At 32.1% G+C, this 18,688-nt stretch overlaps 1 protein-coding gene across 4 annotated transcripts; it reads right to left on the bottom strand.

Moving 5' to 3' along the window:
- Positions 1-824: 824 nt before the first annotated feature.
- On the bottom strand, positions 825-16,797 carry LOC126732947 (disease resistance protein Roq1-like). Of its 4 annotated transcripts, XM_050436032.1 has the most exons (9): positions 15,798-16,797; positions 10,632-11,742; positions 10,229-10,507; positions 9,281-10,141; positions 8,560-9,167; positions 7,544-7,844; positions 3,552-3,741; positions 1,170-1,311; positions 825-1,074 (listed from the first exon to the last, which is right to left on the bottom strand). In XM_050436032.1, exons 1-6 carry the CDS (start codon positions 16,283-16,285, stop codon positions 7,826-7,828), a joined length of 3,366 nt encoding a protein of 1,121 aa, XP_050291989.1. In that variant the 5' UTR covers positions 16,286-16,797; the 3' UTR covers positions 825-1,074; positions 1,170-1,311; positions 3,552-3,741; positions 7,544-7,825. The 4 variants fall into 4 exon arrangements, with proteins under 4 accessions (XP_050291989.1, XP_050291987.1, XP_050291990.1 ...); XM_050436030.1 differs by having other exon boundaries at positions 7,544-9,167; XM_050436033.1 differs by lacking the exon at positions 7,544-7,844.
- Between the last annotated feature and the right edge of the window lie 1,891 nt (positions 16,798-18,688).

Genomic DNA, 18,688 nt, shown 5'->3' with positions numbered 1-18,688 from the left:
AGGGTAAAAATAAGTACTAAATATTTGAACAGTGAATCAAAAAGTCACAATGATTGAAAAATCCATTTTACAACAATTAAGACCAAAACCCTAATTGGGTATGGTCAAAAAGTTTATTTTTAAATCTAACCATTGGATCCTGTTGAATTTTGGACCGTCTCATTCAAGAGAAGGTGAAGAGTGTAGAACCACCAAAAGAAGCACTGACTTTTCCTACTCTCAAACAACATTTGTTCCTCCTAAAAGTACCAGTTAATCAAGCTACCAGTCACTCATGTTCCTCCCACATAAAAAGTGATTGACAAAGACTTCACACAACAAATGGAAAGGGACATGCTACAAGCACTTTGAGCCAGTAGCATCTGGAATAGGTTCAACTCCTAAAGAAAGCTCACCCTTGACACAATTACTCGCCAAATTCTATTTTTAAGTCTCTAACATTAGTGTTTGTAATATTAGAGTAGCTTTATATTCATCACAGCCTTTAACTTAGATGCCCTCAATAACTTATTGAAAATAGCAAATAGTCTCTTCAGTGATCTTTTGGAGCTTCATCCTTCATATCTTGAGGCAACCTCAAGTCTTCCTGACATTACATATTTGCAGACTTTAACATTGAAGCAGATGCTCTTAATAGAAATTCATTAGAAGCTGCATGATACAAAATTTTGGAGCATGTTTATGAAGTTGCTTCAACTCCTATAGCTCTAGGAGCATGATAGGTCACATTACACTATAGCATACATTTGAAATACAATTCTCACACAATGATTATGTCATGATAGACAATAACTACATTAGTTATCAATTGACTAAAATCAAGGTAGTTTTAAATTCAACTGGTCTAAAATCATAATTGGCTATCAATTGACAAAAATCAGAATCTAACTACAACAAAAACTAAAGATGACTCATTCTGTTTTTTCCAACTCCTATAAATACAAAATTATTTCTCCTTTCCAATGCTAAGACCCACTGTAAACATGAGTCAATTATGGCTCTACTTGGGAACTACGGCTCGGTTTCAGTCCGAAGCTCTAAAGCTCAACAAATTCCTCAAGTGATCTGCCATAACTGTCAATGAGAAAAAGACAATCAGACAAAGACACAAATAGAGAGAGAGAGAGAGAGAGAGAGAGAGAGAGAGATTCATGTATCACTTTACTTACATAATAGAATCAGTGACCATAAATTTTCTGGTAGCAAATTTAGATGCCCTTGATTGAGTAGGAGAATTCCCAACTAAACCATCAGACAATTCATCCAACTTGGGAATTTCAATGGAAGATTTCATCAACCATTGAGGAGCTCCTGCATATTGTAGGCAGAACAGTTTTAGCCTTTCCATTGTTCGTAATTGAAAATTTTAGCTAATAAGAATAATCAAGAAATACAACTTATCATAATTGAAAATCAAGTTCTCAACTATGGCATAACAATTTCAATTGTATTCCTCCTTTCAACAACAATCTTCACTAGTGGTACTTAGTTCTCATTGTATTGCTTCCAATTCTAAATGGACATTTTAGATTTTAATTCCAACTTCCAAGGTTGTTTCTTAATCGAAATCAATTGGCATCTTAAGTCAAAGACATTAGTGCATTAAAATGACTTCACTAGCAAAATAAGACAATTTTAGCAAGTAATAAATAAGTAGATTTCCATTGCATAACCTGCAAATAGAAAATTCAAGAGCATGAAACACTCAGGGTCCAAAAGCTCAGGGGGTAGAGAGTGAGAGACAAACCTAAAAAATTATATTGCAATTCTTCACATAAAGGGACTAACTCCCAGCAAAATTATATTGCAATTGAATTAAAAAAGAAAAGAAAAAAGTGTGTAATATCTGAGTCTGCATAAAAGGAATTCTAGTCATAAATGATGCAATTTGCATGCCCGTCAACATGTTTATAATGAAATATAAAGCAAAAAAATCAACCAATATTGTCGTAGAGCCTTTCTTGATTTAACTACTGGAAATGGATGTTATACCTGAATATGAAGTGGATATATCTTATAAATTTATGGTACACCATAGGATAGTATAAAGTAGCATCATCTTGACATTTGAACCTTTGATTGAGAAGAGTTCAACCAAGGCGAAAAGTTAGCCAAACATGCAGTGGATCAAAAAGCTACAAACATCTATCTAAGACATTATATTGGACACGAAGGTCTAAGACAGTTAACAACACAAAATCCTCATATGCATGCTTAACTATATTGACATTTGATAGGTTATCTAGGACTGTCCCTGAAAAATATTACAAACTTAGAAGAAGAAAGAGAAAATCAAGAATGGAGGAAGTTTTTTTGAAAACAAAACACTAAAGAACAAATCATGTAGTTCAAAGAAAAAAAATTTCGAGGTCTATAAAACTCACTTCCTCCTCTAAATCATTACCATTAGAAAAAAAAAAAAAAAATCTTGCTAATTTCAAGATAATTGAGTCTGCCTCATTTTAAAAGCCCAAATAACCTTTGCTGAAAATGAAAAGGTGAAATAAGAAATAACACAAACTCTACAAGTATGGACTTCAAAGAAGCACTATCTGCATTTTACCACACAACATGTTTAGTCCTCATGACAAGGATTTGGAGCAGCTTTGGTGGTATGTAAAGCAAGTCTAGGAAGTACTATATGTGTGTGTGTGTGTGTCTAACTGCATGGAACAAACAAGAACGACATCAATTGCTTCTTGCATCCACTATGTCACTCCATCTTTCTTAGTACTGTCTATAATGATAATGACTAATGAATCAAAAAATGTCAATTGGTATTTTTTCTTATTCTCAAATATTAAATTTTCTCCATCTTAAATAATATATGGTTATTCAAGTTGCTAATATAATTATTTATCACAGACAAGTGATGTATCTCAAGGGCAATGGTAGTTTGGCCTGATGGCAATTCCACCCCTGTGGCATTTATCAAGAAAGAAAATTATATTCTCGTGGTTGGAGAGAAAAGCTTTTCTACAAAATTTTTGGCTTAGGATTGAGTAATTGACCATCAATTTATAAGAAGAGTTCACACCATAATACTAACAAGGTACCTACGTCAAACAGATAGGGCATGTGTGTATGTGAGAGTGAGATCAATTAAGTTAATGTTTGGAGTTGAGTCAAACAGATAGGGCATGTGTGTATGTGTGAGTGAGATCAATTAAGTTAATGTTTGGAGTTGAGTGGCTATCAAAGGCATAATCTTGGATGAACTTATTGATGCTAACATCTAAAGACAACTCTCTAATATGCCAATATATGCATTCCTTGCGCATTTTGTTGTTTCTAATCAATGACTTCAATACATTACCGCCATAAGTCATGATCTTAGCGTAGATTTAGGAAAAGCAATGATAAGAAATAAGAGAACTAATATATTGCTTCCATGTTGTGTTAATGGTCAACACTTGGTGAACAAAATTTTTCGGGAGAGATAATTAATGTTATGCAAGTTAGAAAGTTTAACCACTAAGGAGAATAGCCATCTAGAGATAAATTTATTTATTTAAACTAAAAGCTTGAGTTACTTGGATATAAGGTTTTACCTGGCTCAGTAAGAGGTTAAGAACGGTGGAACCAGCAAAATTATTATCTGAAGCTTGAAGACTTCTGTATCACAGTGGACAATGCTTGCATAATTGAAATAGTAAATCTTGACAAGAAACTATAATAATTGACTCCTTGTTTGGAAATTCTTCCAAGTTGAAACTAGTGCTGAACTTACGCTACCATAGCCTAGTAAACATGATAAGAAATTTTTAAATGGCATTTAAGGAGCAATCATTTATGAATAGTACAAATAAAAAAGACACTCATAAAAAAATAGTACAGTCTCACAAACTAACACAAAATTGTCTAAAATGATTAAATAATATGTATGAATACTATCAATAGGGCAATTTTAACATGCAAAATTAACATTATAAATGCTTGATATTTTAAACCAACCATTGGTTACAACATGAACAAAATCAACAAAAAGGGGAAAAAAAAGGAGAAATAATAAAAAAATTTGGAATTTCCATAAGTGACCTCTTCTCCACACTATTTTTATGTACAAGATGGTAAAAGGCACGCACATTGTTTATGTTGGATATAAAATCATTAATATTTTACTCATAACCATTTTTTACCTACTTCTATACTAGGTATTCCAATAACAAGGTGAATTTTCAAGGTAATACAATTAAGAAACCACACATCAATGTTTTGTACAAATCAAATACTTGAAGTGAAATTAGTAAGATAGGCCATAGATTCTTAGAAAATTACTATAATTAAACTCAACACAGTAATTGAATCAACCATAATCAAACTAAACTTCAAGCAAACTATTTGGGAAATCGGAACTAATCCAATTTACTTATTTCGAAAGATATGCAAGTAGGAAAGAGATGAAATGGGTGTCCATGGCATCAAAATTACCTCCAAAGAATTTTAATAAGTTGGTGGATCCATAAGATATCCAAGATACATAACTATATTCTTCCAAATGATAGAAAATATGTTCACAATTGCTAATAATAATAAAAACATTTTCATTTCAGCTATAGAGATTCATTCTAATGTCTCAAAAATAAGCACGTCACATATCATAGAACAAAGACTTATGATTGTACCGATTGCATAAGTACAAAGTACATCAACATAATAAGATACATTCAAAACAGTCCAAAAGAACAGAAAGATCAATTTTAGGCAGCCATAGTGATGAAGTTGTGGTGCTGCCATCCTTATTAATTCAAATATTATTAATAGAAAAAAAAAATTACATATAAATACCTCTGGTTTGTATATAAAGAAACTCTTCAACCAATCAAGTAGAATTATATTCTTCCATAGATCACACCTAAAGGCATTTAGGAAACCCAGTAACTTAATATTTGGCTAACCTGTCTTGCATGACCTACCAACCTAGAAAAGTATCATAGACTTGAAAGGTTCAAAGCAAAACCCCAACTCATTGTAACAGCACAAATGGTTTGCTAGACATTTCCCTATTATTTACTTTCAACACCAATAAATTCTCAGGCAATCTAGAACATTGTAGAGTTGAAAGGTTAACCAATAAGAAGGATGGTTTATACACTTCTCACCATTTCAAATCTTGGTTAGAAACCAGGAAGTGCAATGAAGACTATACACATCTTGAGTTTGTAGTTTGTTTCTCTGAGCTCAAAATTACCATCTTGTCTTTACATTCACACATGTTAGGGGACTCATATTATTCTTCCTTTCATCTTTACTTTTATTTTTTTTTTCAATTAAATTGTTGTTTAATAAATTGTATCCTTTTAATTTAACCAACTGGAAGATATAATAGAGAAGAAGTAGCATTCAAAGCAGGGCCAAACTTGGTTGTTTAAACATGATAATTCAACATCAAAAGCGAAGCAACATTGAATATTCACATGACTTACAATGCATAGAAACTAGCTGGAGTGCCCAAGTGTAGCAGCAAATGTCTGATTAACTAAGCCACTCTTGAACTGAGACCTACTCTTATTAATGAGAAAGCTCTCATACAAAGGAAAATAAACTTAGGCTAATAATGAAAATACGGCATACAGCATGCTATTGCTTCCCCCATATGATACAAGTCATTCTATGATGTCCTTAGTCCTAACATAATCACTTCTCTATATAGTTTCTCTTTCCGATTGCTCCTGTTTTGTAAATTTCAAAACACTTGGTGAGAAATCCAAGTAGTTGATAATAAAACCATTCAATTATTATTATCTTTTGACATTGATTATTATTTTGTTAAGTGGAGATTTTCATAGGGAGGTTTTTGTTATTGTTTGTTATTGTCAAGGAAGTTAATAAGTTATTTCCTTTTTCAAGGCATATAAGCTGCACTTTTGGGAGTATTTAGGGTACCATGAAAAAGAAAGAACACTGCTAAGGACCTGAAAACAACTTTTTGTTGCTCTTTGGGGCCATGTTTAACTTTGCCTTGAAGTGAAAAATGAGACTACATCATACCAAAATACAATTTCTCTATAGAATGTACAACAATATAGAGGTAACAGGATACAGTAATGAAGATTTCCATCCATGAGAAGTGGAAGCATACAAGCATAAACAAATTCTTTTCGTATTTATTTGTATGTGAGTTTTTGTTGTTATATTATTGCAATTTTAATGTGGAAATTGTTATATGAACCTATGAAATAACCATCAAGTTACTATTAACCTTGATTTATTTGTTCATATATACTCTAGAGATAACATATATAATATTATATCATGTTAATATGAAATTAACATTTTTTGATTTATTAGTACTTAATAAAGAAAACAAATATGTATAATATATTAAAATAAAATTGTCAAACTTTCCTGTGCATAGCACGGGTTAAAGACTAATTCAAATAAAGACCTATCATCATTGATTGAACTCTCTCAAAAAAAAAAAAAAAAAAAAAAAAAAAAACACTAATGAAAGCAAGATTCAGCATATAAATGGAATTAAAAGTTTATCCCAACGGCAACTCCAAGCAAAAAGGTGAAATGAAAGACGAGTAGGCTGGCTACTCTCTCTCTCTCTCTCTCCGCTTAAAATATTCAATAATTTTTTACCATCTTCTCAATTACGCTGCACCTGCAGTGCACAAACGTCTTAAGTTAACCAATTGACTTACACTACATGCTTAGCATCGAAACGACATTATTTTGATTGAGAAAACCCAAACGTTTTCTTTTTTGAACTAACTAGCAATTATCTGTTTAGAAATCAAGAATATCCACCAACTACACCCACAAAGGCCATACACAATAAAAAAAGTCTAACAACACAGAATATATATATATAGATATATATATATATATATTTATTTATATATATATCTCAAGGCATTTTTACAATATTCTTGTTTTTTGTTGTAGTGAATTTTCATATAATATTTTTTTTGTTTTATTTAACTTTAGTTTGATATATGATCGATTAATACCTCAAATGTAGTGACATTTTGTTTTGATAGTAGAACAATTCTACCACGATATTGGCAACATGAGCACAACAACAACAATAAAAGGTTAACACTTGACAACTACGAAAAAAAAGAAAAAAAAGAAAAAACACACTCACACAAACAAAAAATGTGATGGAGGAAGAACATCTACTAGCAGGCCCGATTAAAATTTTCACCTGGGCTTAGACTATATTAGCTACTTAAAAGTCCGGTCCAAATGAACCAGTTCTGAAGTGGGAAAAGGGGTATGAACATGTGTCATTTATTTGCTACGGCTACTGATTCTATTGAAATCTACAGCCTGTGGGCCCTTTTACTCTCCTCTAAAAATAGTTTGTTAAGCTGAACGATTACTCAACTTATCATCTATGATCTATGATTTGTACATTTCTATCCTTCAAATTTATCCATTGCTCTGTATGTCGTATTTTCATTATCATCTATGATTAAGATTTATTATCTATCAATTCCAACTGTACTAGAGAGGTATCATCAATAAAAATAGAGCAGAGAAGAAAATCAAATGGGCAAATGAAACAACGGAACTAAAGAAGGAGACAAACCTTGTCATAAAGTGCAAAAGAATTGAACACTCAAACGGAACTGACAAAGGAGAGAATAGTTCAAGGCTGTGCTCAGATGGAGGCATATTTCTATCAAATTCAATCAATATGTTCTGCTTTTCTTCAATGGTGAAGTCAGATTGGAGTCAGAATCATTGTCAACAAAGTAAGTCCCATTGAAGATGAACCCATATCAAACCCCTCATAACAAACATAGTAACTCCATCTCCATTATATGCATGATTAAACTCTTTACTTCTTCATACAGTCAAAAACTTATAGTCATATGCCCTGGTGTATCCTGTTAGTAATTGATTAAACTCTTTACTTCTTCATACAGTCAAAAACTTATAGTCATATGCCCTGGTGTATCCTGTTAGTAATCTATACTTCATCAGTTGGGTCTTTTTTTTTTTTTTTCCTCAAGCACTTAATCAATTTTTATGAGATGCTGTAAACTTAAATAAATGATACGATTAAATACGCTTAGAGGATTGCATAAAATTCATGGAAAAAAACTTGGGTACACTTCAACAAGCTACAAAAAATTCGGCTGTTACAAAGGCCAAGTAATACAACAAAGCCTAGTTAGTTGAAGGATATCACACAGCACTCGGCTTGGTTTGTCTCATTGAATTTTTCAATCTTGCAATCAAATAATCAATAAAAAAGTTAACATTCCATTTCATAGTAAAAGTTATAAAATAGCATGCCCCAAGTGAGAAATAAAAAGGTCCAACCAAAACAATATAACAAAGAATTCTAATAAGATCAATTTGTTGCACCAGATTAGAGATCTCAGTAATTACTAATTCATACATGAAATGCTAAATGCATAAATGGATCAACCTAGAATTTAATACCATCCTTCTGTCTAGTTTCCACAATCTCTTTTAATTAAGATGTATTTTCCTTCAATTTCAACCGTACTAGAGAGGATATCATCAATAAAAAATAAAGGAGAGAAGATATAATTAAGGGTAAATGCTACATTGCAACTAAAGAAGGAGACAAACCTTGGCATATATATATCTCCCGAATTCAATCCATACTTTCTCCTCTTCTTTAATGGTAGATTCAGATCGGGGTCAGAATAATTGTCAACAAGGGTAGGGGCCATTGAAGACGAAATACTAGATTTTTGAGCACAACAGATACATTCTACTTTGACCCCCCACCTTCGAAGCTCTAAATTACGAATAGGTGGAATTAATCCATATGTAACCTCAACATGATTGTAATCAGATGGATTTGATTCATTCAACAACTTTTGCAATTTGAGATGTGATCTAGAAGATATCCACAATGTATCAGAAGCATCACGATATGGGGTAATAAAATTAATCAAAACTTTTTCAAAACCATTAATGGAGAGGTAAACATTAAGAACAGCCGGGGATGGACGCGGCACCGGTCCAAAAGCGAAATAGACGGCAAAAACATTTGGAAATTTGCGACCAACACGGAATGATATGGAATTTCCAACACTATGATGCTTGGAATTCAACCTCCTTGGAATCTCTGTGCCTGGTACCATAAAACTACGCTCATCCCCCCAATGAAAAAGGAACAAATCTCTACTTAATATGTCGCTTCTTTCTCCTTCACGTAAAATTTCTCCAATCTGCATATAATTAGCAAATTCAACGAATTAAATTAAGAAAGAAAGTTTAAAAAAAAAAAAAAAAAAAAATTGCTTTATTTTTAATTTTTTATTATAACTTGAAAAAGAGAGACCTGATTCAATAATCTGCTTGAGGATTGTGCATCTAATGATGTACAGCCCCTTGCATCTACACGTTTTATAAATTGTGGAAGCCTCAAAATTTGTCGTAGTTGCTTGCAACTTCGTATATCAAGGCATTCTAACGTAGTAAATCTGTGTAGGCTTTCGGGGATGCTAACAATATCAGTCCCAGATAGACTTAGAACTTTCAATATGGGAAAGTAATTGGGCTTCATCAAAAATTCTAACTCGATTCCACATTCATAGATATACAGTTCCCTTAAGCTTGGAAACCCATATACGGAAAGTCCATCAAAAAAATTACACGGTGGTCTCAATCTGGCAGTGTCAAAAGATAAGAACTCAAGCATTTGCAATTTGTAGGTGCTGTCTGGAAGATCCCTCAGGTTGTGGCAACCTTTTAACCATAATCCAGTAAGCTGAGTAAGATACCCGATTGATGAAGGCAACCCTTTGATGCCACTCTCAGATAAATGTAAATTCTCTAAACTTTTCATTTCTTGATGAATATTGGGGAATTTCTCAAGCATAGAGCAGTGCTCAAGATTAAACCCTTCGAGTGATTTCAACCTGAGGTTGTTTGGAAGATTTTGAAGACTCATACAGTATTGTAGGTCCCATATCCGTAGCCTATCAAGAAATCCAACGGACTCATGAATCGTAACTAATTTATAACAAAAAGAAAGGTTCAATGTCTCTAGGTTTGTGACACACAATTCATGAACCGTAAGTAATTCAGTACAAGAAGAGAGGTCCAATGTCTTTAGGTTTGGAGCACACAATTTAGGTAATTCTGTAATGGAGTCACACTCCTGAAGATTGATATGCTTTAAATTTGTTAATTGGATACCCTGTAGATTAAAAAAAATGAAAATTTAGTTTTGCCAACATTCAAAAAATTTAAAGAAATTATAATTCATAAATACTAATAATCATACCTGCTTGAATATTGTCTCCATTTTAATGCGACTACTCCAACTCATATTGAGTGCAACAAGCTTTTGAGGACAATATTTAGATGGCCAAGAGGAAAAAGGAAATTTATGCCATTCAAGTAACCGTAACCCATTAGGGAGATATTGAAATTCTTCACAAATGTGTACATTTTCAACGAAAAGAAATTTAAGATTTTTCATCCTTTCAAAAGGTTCACCTTGCAATTTCATGGTTACTGGGTTAGGTGAGCGCAATATCATTGCTTGAATTTTATCTGTCCCCTAATTGAACAAAGAATAAAACAAATAAATTCGATTATATAATTTTTTAAAAAGCATAAAAATTTTGAAATTTAAAACAAAAAAATATTTGGAAAAAGGAAAAGTGAAGTAAAAGAACTTGTACCATATTTCTAGTTAGCACTTCATAAGCATCCTCATAACACCATATCCTGCTACAATTTTCAGGGTTTTCAGATTCTTGTTGAACGATTTCCCTGCCCATTTGTTGTAACAAGTCATGCATCGACAATATGCCATATTCATCAACAGTTATGAGACACTTCTCGATAAGTTTGCAAATACCATAATGTGGATATAAATTGCAAGTTTCTAGTATATTTGTAACGTAATCCTCCTCAAATCCCTTAAAAAAACAAGCAACATTGAGAAAAATCTCCTTTTCAGTTTTTTCCAATCCATTATAACTTATTTTGAGCCTTTCTTGAATTTCTTGGTGAGGAATTTTTTTGTGCTTTTCTAATGCATTTTCCCATTCCTGTATACTTTTTCCACACAAATCAGAACCTATTATTATTAGTGCTAATGGAAGACCATTGGCATAATGTATAATTTGCTTTGCAACTTCTGCATAGTCTTTCCCTAGTTTATTCATTCTGAAGGTGTGTAGGCTGAAGAGTTCATGAGCTTCACGTTGATTCAATTCCTTAACCTCATAAACTAGATGATCTTTTCCAAGAGTGGTTAGCACTTGTTTGTCTCTTGTTGTTATAATAATTCTACTTCCGGAACTAAACCAATCATAACTTCCAAGAAAATTATCTATTTGGTTCGATTTATCCACATCATCAAGAATTAAAAGAAGCCTTGTATGACAAAGCCTATCCATTATTAGTTCAATTCCTTTGGGAACACTATCCACCTTTAAATATGGGCCTTGTAATATCTTAGAAAGAAGTGTCTCTTGTAGTTGGATTACGCCATTGGTTGTCCATGACTTTTCTCTAACATTCTCTAGAAAGCAGCTCTTATCAAACTGATCAAAAATTCTATTATAAACTGCTTTTGCAATTGTAGTTTTACCTACTCCCCCAAGACCATGAATCCCTAGCATGCGAACACCATTTGACTTTGTATCCAAAAGCAATTCTATCTCCTTCGCACGAGAATCTATTCCAACTGGATATTTAGCGACAAATAGTTGTGTTCGATTTGATATGGTACTTGATATCTCTTTTATAATTCTTTCGATAAATTGAGTTTCGGATTCAAAGCAACTGCCAAGCACAAAAGCATAAGAAGCACTTGATGTGTTAGACTATACGAAAATCTATACTATAATCAATATTCAATATATTACTAAAAGCTGAAGCGTAGTGTTTAATGTTACTGTACTCACGTTGAGCCACATCAGCATCCACAACATTATCCTTTTTCTTTCCAATTTTTCTATAATTTTTTTTTAACTGTTACTTTTTTTTAATAATTGCACTTTCTCCAACCTTTCTCATGCCTTTAACTTTTCATCTCTCCACTATCCTTAACATTAATATCACTTTTCATCTTTCTTTATTTTGTCTCTTCATCTTTCCCTCCCTTACCTTTTCATCTCCCCACTACCCTCAACTTTAATCTCACTATTTATCTTTCCATTCAACTTCCTATATTTTGTTTCTTCATATTCACACCATCTTCTATAAATTTGTTATTCTCTTTTCCATTCTTTGTATAGTTTTCCATCATAGAAAGGTTGTTTCTCCCTCCCTCTCCCTCTCTCTCTTTCTCTCTCTCTCTCTCTCTCACACACACACGCAATAATTTTTGGAGTTTTTTATTTATTATTTTATTTAGTTTTGTGTTTTAAGTTTTTTTTTCTCTTTGATTGTTAAATATTATACTATTGCGTTATAAAAAAAATTTTAAAAAGATAATATATAAGAATATAATATATATTATTCTATTACATAATATGATTTGGGTAATTTGGTGTTTATTGTTATATATATTATACTTTTACTTTTTTAATCTTTTCATCTTATGTTATTCAATATTTAAACTCAGTCACATCCTCCATATAATTAAATTATTTATATTTTCTTTTTTTAATTAAACATATAATATTTTATTTAAATTTAAATAAATTAAATTGTACTCACTTTTTTTAACATTTACACTTTCTCTAACCTTTCTATTTCCCTTTACATTTTCATCTCCCCACTACCCTCTCTCTTAATATCACTCTTCATCTATCCCTTTATTTTGTTTCTTCTTATTGTTATCCTTTTTGTATAAATTTGGCATTCTCTTTTCCATTATATGCATAATTTTTCTTCACAAAAAAATTATTTCTCTCTCTTTCTCTCTCAATTTTTGGTGATATATATATATATATATATATATATTGCATCTCTACTTTAGGTTGTGAAATTTTTGTGTTTTTTAGAACTCTACTTTAGGTTGATGCGATTTAATTGTGTTTTAGGTTTTTTTTTTCTTCACTTTGGTTGTTAAATTTTATCATATTGCATTGTAAATAATTAAAGATGGTATATAAGAATGTAATATTATAATATTACATAATATGATTTAAATAATTTGGTATTTATTTAGAGATAATTAATTTGGTGTTTATTGTTATATCTTTTATTTTTAATTTTTTTTCTTTTCATATTATTTTATTCAACATTATTATTATTATTTTTGTTGAATTAATATATTAGATTTTATATTTTTTTTAAGTCAATATATTAACTTGAAAGAAAATGAAAAACCAACTATTAACCAATAATAACTAAAACAATAATATTATCACGCGTAATGCACGGGTCTATGACTAGTATATATAATACAGGAAAAGTTTTATTTTTGATTGACCTTGTAGAATTTTTTTCACATACGCTTACGAGTTACAAGGCCACACAAATATATATGTATATATATTCATATGAATTTTGGTCATCTCCTAATTGTAAGTGGTGGACACTCACTTTCATATGAATGTACCACTTTTCTATATCACCCACAATCAACCCTTTATAGTTGTAGTAAAAGTTGTATTCCTAAACTTTTTCCTCAATTAAATTAAGCACCCAACTTTTGAAATGCTTTCTCCCACTTTTCACTCTTTTCCCCTTTCCTAGAATTTGTTCTAAATATTTTCCTCTATACTAATGTTTATTTATTTATTTACTGTCATATTCTGAAATTGTTGCTTGGTAAGCAATTAAGGATGCGATTATGAGATTTTTCTCCTTCCCAGCATGACAGTATTTCAAAACCATACCAAAATGTAAACAGAAAGGGAATCAGCAAAGAGGAGGCAATCTAGAGTGAATCTATGGGTTATCTCTTGTTTATTTCCTACTTAGTAAATGGACATAAAATTGAGAGGTGAAATCATTTACCTTGAAGTGTATATCCTTTATATATTAATTTAGATATGAATGCTCATTTACTTATGTATGACGAATTTGAAGTTTTAACATGTGCTAATTTTGAGTATACAATGCAAATCCAGTGGTCTATGGGATTACAAGTTATATATATAAAGAGTAAGTGAGTAACAAAAATATTAAGAGTAATTGTGTTTCATGTTATGGTAAAGGAAATTACTAATTATTTAATTACTAACAATTGAGGAAACGTGTTTTGTGATGTTAAATCATGGAAGTATGATTATGATGAGATTTTTATGAAGTTAAGAAGTTTTCAAGTCTGAGGTTTTTTCAATAGATAATGTTTTAAAAAAAAAAAAAAATCTTTATCTAAAGAAAACAATTGTGGGTTCTAGGCTTCCAACTAGCTCAATTAGTAAAGTATTTTATTATCAAATAAGAGATCTAAGGTTCAAATCCCGCCTATACTTAAAATCAACAGGTGTCTTGGCTTGATAATAAAGGGCAATTATCATGAAGCGAACTCTATAGGATGAAATTCTATCTTATCTAGCCAAAAAAAAAAAAAAAAACATTTTCTAAGGAAATTATTTTTTGAATCTAACGAGATATATCTTTAGAGAAAGTATACAAATTATTTTTCAAAGCTCTATGTCTAAAGATTTTTTTCTTTTGTAGAGCTCGTGAAAAATTGTGGGTCTGTTTGGATTGAACTTATTGTTGCTGAAACTGAAAACTGAAAACTGAAAACACTGTAGCAAAATAATTTTTAAATGTGTGAATAGTGTCGTGGGACCCATAAACAGTACATAAACAATACGTAAACAGTATTTTTTGTCCCCTGCACAGTGATTTTACTGTTCACGTGCAGGGAAAAAAAAAAAAGCATGAAAACGCAGCCTGGTTTCAGCCACTTTCAGCCCAAAACAAACGCTCACTGTGTGTACATGCTCAAAGAAGTTTATCTCGAAGTGTATTCACTTATTAAGAAAATTTTCTAATTTTCATGTATTTATGCATTCTTTATATATAACTCATACCACCTATCCCCTTTTATTGACCTCTGTTAGCTTACCTTCTTTATAAAAATAAAAAAAAAAATAAAAAATCAGTGAGCAGGTTTTATGCAATAGAGTAGTAGCTGGAGCCTTAGTTGAGTTTCATAAGAGCTAGTTTTATTTTCATTTAGTTTTTACTTTTCTTTTTAGTAGTTTCGCGCTTAACTTTGTAGAGATGTTTGTATTTATGAATCAATAGTTGAGCGTTGGAACTTTTGACGTAATAGGGGGTTTTAGTGTGTGAACTTGTGGTATATTCCAAATTGATGATGTTTGTTATTATTTGGAGAAAGATATTAGATAAGCTATTTATCAACTAACAAATAGATAATTTTTTGTTCACAGGTTTACTTTGGTTCATATTAACATCAGGCTTAAGCTTGGTGTTGACATGTCAGTCATGGTTGAAAATGTGGAATTCATTTGGATTGCGAGTCGTGACAAATTTTTTTATTATAAAAAATATCGTATTCTGAAATTTTTGTTTGGCAAGTGATTATGGATGTGATTGTGACTTTTCCTCTCTCTTAGCTTCTCAAAAAACCAAATCAAAATCTATTATGGAGAAAGGAAGCAGAATAGAAGAGGCAATCTAAAGTGGATCCAATGTTTCTCTAGTCTCTCTTGTTTATTTCCTATTTAGTACATGGACATAACATTGTAAGGTGAAATCATTTACCCTTCTAGAAGTATATATCTTTCTGTGTTAATTTAGAAATCAATATTCTTCTACCTACGCATGATGAATTTGAAATTTTACCATGTACTAACTTTGAGTATGCAATGCAAATCCTTTGATTATTTGGAATTAAATGGTGATAACAAAACTATGAATGTTTTATACTACAAGAAGGCAAAAAAGTAGTAATAGATACATACCCATCCTTGTAAGAGAATCCAGCCAAATCAGTTGCTTTGGTTAAAGCTTCCCTCCAACTCTGAACCTTATATTTGTTTTCTTTTTCTTCATGTTTAGTTAGTGCAATCTGAAACTTTCCCTCTTGTTTACATACTTCTGATGGATTTACTTTGTAAAAAACAGGTAGAACTAGTTGGCCAAAATTCTTACACTCAAGAATTTTGACAAGTTCCTTCAAACACCAAGTTGAAGATGCATAATTTTCAGAAAATACAACAATCGAAATCATTGACAATTCTATTGCTTTGAGAAGCTCCGTTGAAATTTCTTCTCCTCTTTGAAGATTATCATCATCAATAAAGGTGTTAAAACCTTTGTCACATAAAGCCTTATATAAATGACTAGTAAAATTATAGCGAGTATCTTCACCTCTAAAGCTCAAGAAAATGTCATACATGCATTGGGTAGTGGAAGAAGAAGAGCCTCCTTGGTTAATTTGCAGAGCCATCGGAATCTATGAGCAAAAGAATTGAGAAAATATGGAAGAAGAAGAGGAGAATGAAAGAAAGATGTGACTAAATGGAAATTAAGAGGGATATGAGTAAAGAAAGCATAACGGACTATGGAAACAACCTTATTTATAAATGACTGGTAGTGTCCATAAAAGTAAATTCCCCTATTTAGTCTTGTTGTGAAAATTGGGTGAAATAATTTGTTAACACAAGGTTAAAAAAGAGAGAGAAGAAAATATGACACAAAGAATTTTACGTGGTTCGGCAATATGCCTATGTCCACGAAAGGCGACAGAATAAATTTTCACTATAATTGTGGAGATTACAACAATGACTTGAAGACACTCTCACACAAACCCAAACCCCAAATACACCCTTGGTTCTCTCACAAGTAAATAAAGAACACCCTATTGTATTTAGATAAATTGCAAGACACAACTTCTTAACTCTGGTGCACACACAGAAGAAGTTATTTTGCTATCTTCCTAGCTCACGTAGGAACTCTCCTTTTTCTCACACAGCCCTATTGCTCTCAATTGCTCCATCTTGCTTTTATAGCCAAGCTCCAGCCGAAATACCAAATTTCAGCACACTAGAGACTTCTATTGCTAAGGAAGTCAACAATAGTGGCTAAGCAATTTATTGCTTAAAAATTCATTCAATTCGGCTAGCACACTCCTTGACAATTCATGAATTAATGAAGTCACATATTTCAGCTGCAAGTCAAGTGTTCTAGACCAATGGGAATGCAAGACTTCTATCAACCAAGAAGTCTAAAATTTCGGCCATACATGAATATTGGTCAAGTCGATTTTGTTTCCTTAGCCGAAATGTTAATCCACCATTATTAAAATTCAAGCCATTTCAACAAGTCTTTACACGAACTTTCGATCCATGACTAGCAGTGTCCCTAAAAGTGATCGACAATCGCACGCGTTTTCAGTTTTCAAATCCAAAGTGGGAACATATGGGTCCGTTTGGATTGAACTTATTGTTGCTGAAACTGAAAACTGAAAACACTGTAGCAAAATAATTTTTAAATGTGTGAATAGTATCGTGGGACCCATGAACAGTGCGTGAATAGTACATGAACAGCGTTTTTTGTCCCCTGTACAGTAAAATCACTGTTCACGCGCAGGAAATTGTTCAAGTTGGTTTTGTTTCCTTGTCATTTTCTTTGACTATTCATACAACATAGCATTTAATGCTTAGCCGAAATGTTATCCACCATCATTAAAATTCAAGCCATTTCAACAAGTCTTTACACAAACTTTCGATCCATGACTAGCAGTGTCCCTAAAAGTGACCGACAATCGCACGCGTTTTCAGTTTTCAAATCCAAAGTGGGAGCATATGGGTCCGTTTGGATTGAACTTATTGTTGCTGAAACTGAAAACTGAAAACTGAAAACACTATAGCAAAATAATTTTTAAATGTGTGAATAGTATCGTGAGACCCATGAACAGTGCGTGAATAGTACATGAACAGCGTTTTTTGTCCCCTGTACAGTAAAATCACTGTTCACGCGCAGGAAATTGTTCAAGTTGGTTTTGTTTCCTTGTCATTTTCTTTGACTATTCATACAACATAGCATTTAATGCTTAGCCGAAATGTTATCCACCATCATTAAAATTCAAGCCATTTCAACAAGTCTTTACACAAACTTTCGATCCATGACTAGCAGTGTCCCTAAAAGTGACCGACAATCGCACACGTTTTCAGTTTTCAAATCCAAAGTGGGAGCATATGGGTCCGTTTGGATTGAACTTATTGTTGCTGAAACTGAAAACTGAAAACTGAAAACTGAAAACACTATAGCAAAATAATTTTTAAATGTGTGAATAGTATCGCGGGACCCATGAACAGTGCGTGAATAGTACATGAACAGCGTTTTTTGTCCCCTGTACAGTAAAATCACTGTTCACGCGCAGGAAATTGTTCAAGTTGGTTTTGTTTCCTTGTCATTTTCTTTGACTATTCATACAACATAGCATTTAATGCTTAGCCGAAATGTTATCCACCATCATTAAAATTCAAGCCATTTCAACAAGTCTTTACACAAACTTTCGATCCATGACTAGCAGTGTCCCTAAAAGTGACCGACAATTGCACGCGTTTTCAGTTTTCAAATCCAAAGTGGGAGCATATGGGTCCGTTTGGATTGAACTTATTGTTGCTGAAACTGAAAACTGAAAACTGAAAACTGAAAACACTATAGCAAAATAATTTTTAAATGTGTGAATAGTATCGTGGGACCCATGAACAGTGCGTGAATAGTACATGAACAGCGTTTTTTGTCCCCTGTACAGTAAAATCACTATTCACGCGCAGGAAATTGTTCAAGTTGGTTTTGTTTCCTTGTCATTTTCTTTGACTATTCATACAACATAGCATTTAAT

This window comes from Quercus robur, chromosome 6 (genome assembly GCF_932294415.1).
Source record: "Quercus robur chromosome 6, dhQueRobu3.1, whole genome shotgun sequence".
Classification (NCBI taxonomy): Eukaryota; Viridiplantae; Streptophyta; class Magnoliopsida; order Fagales; family Fagaceae; genus Quercus; species Quercus robur.
The sequence above is the reverse complement of the archived record's forward strand: the minus strand, read 5'-3'. Positions and strand labels throughout refer to the sequence as shown.

Bases quoted from the DNA above. Each gene is read 5' to 3' on its own strand.
- LOC126732947 (XM_050436030.1), bottom strand. From the start codon at position 16,285: ATGGCTCTGCAAATTAACCAAGGAGGCTCTTCTTCTTCCACTACCCAA. The intron at 10,142-10,228 runs GTATGATTATTA...TTTAATCTACAG, and splicing joins TGGAGACAATATTCAAGCAG to GGTATCCAATTAACAAATTT. The intron at 9,168-9,280 runs GTCTCTCTTTTT...AATTATATGCAG, and splicing joins CAAGCAGATTATTGAATCAG to ATTGGAGAAATTTTACGTGA.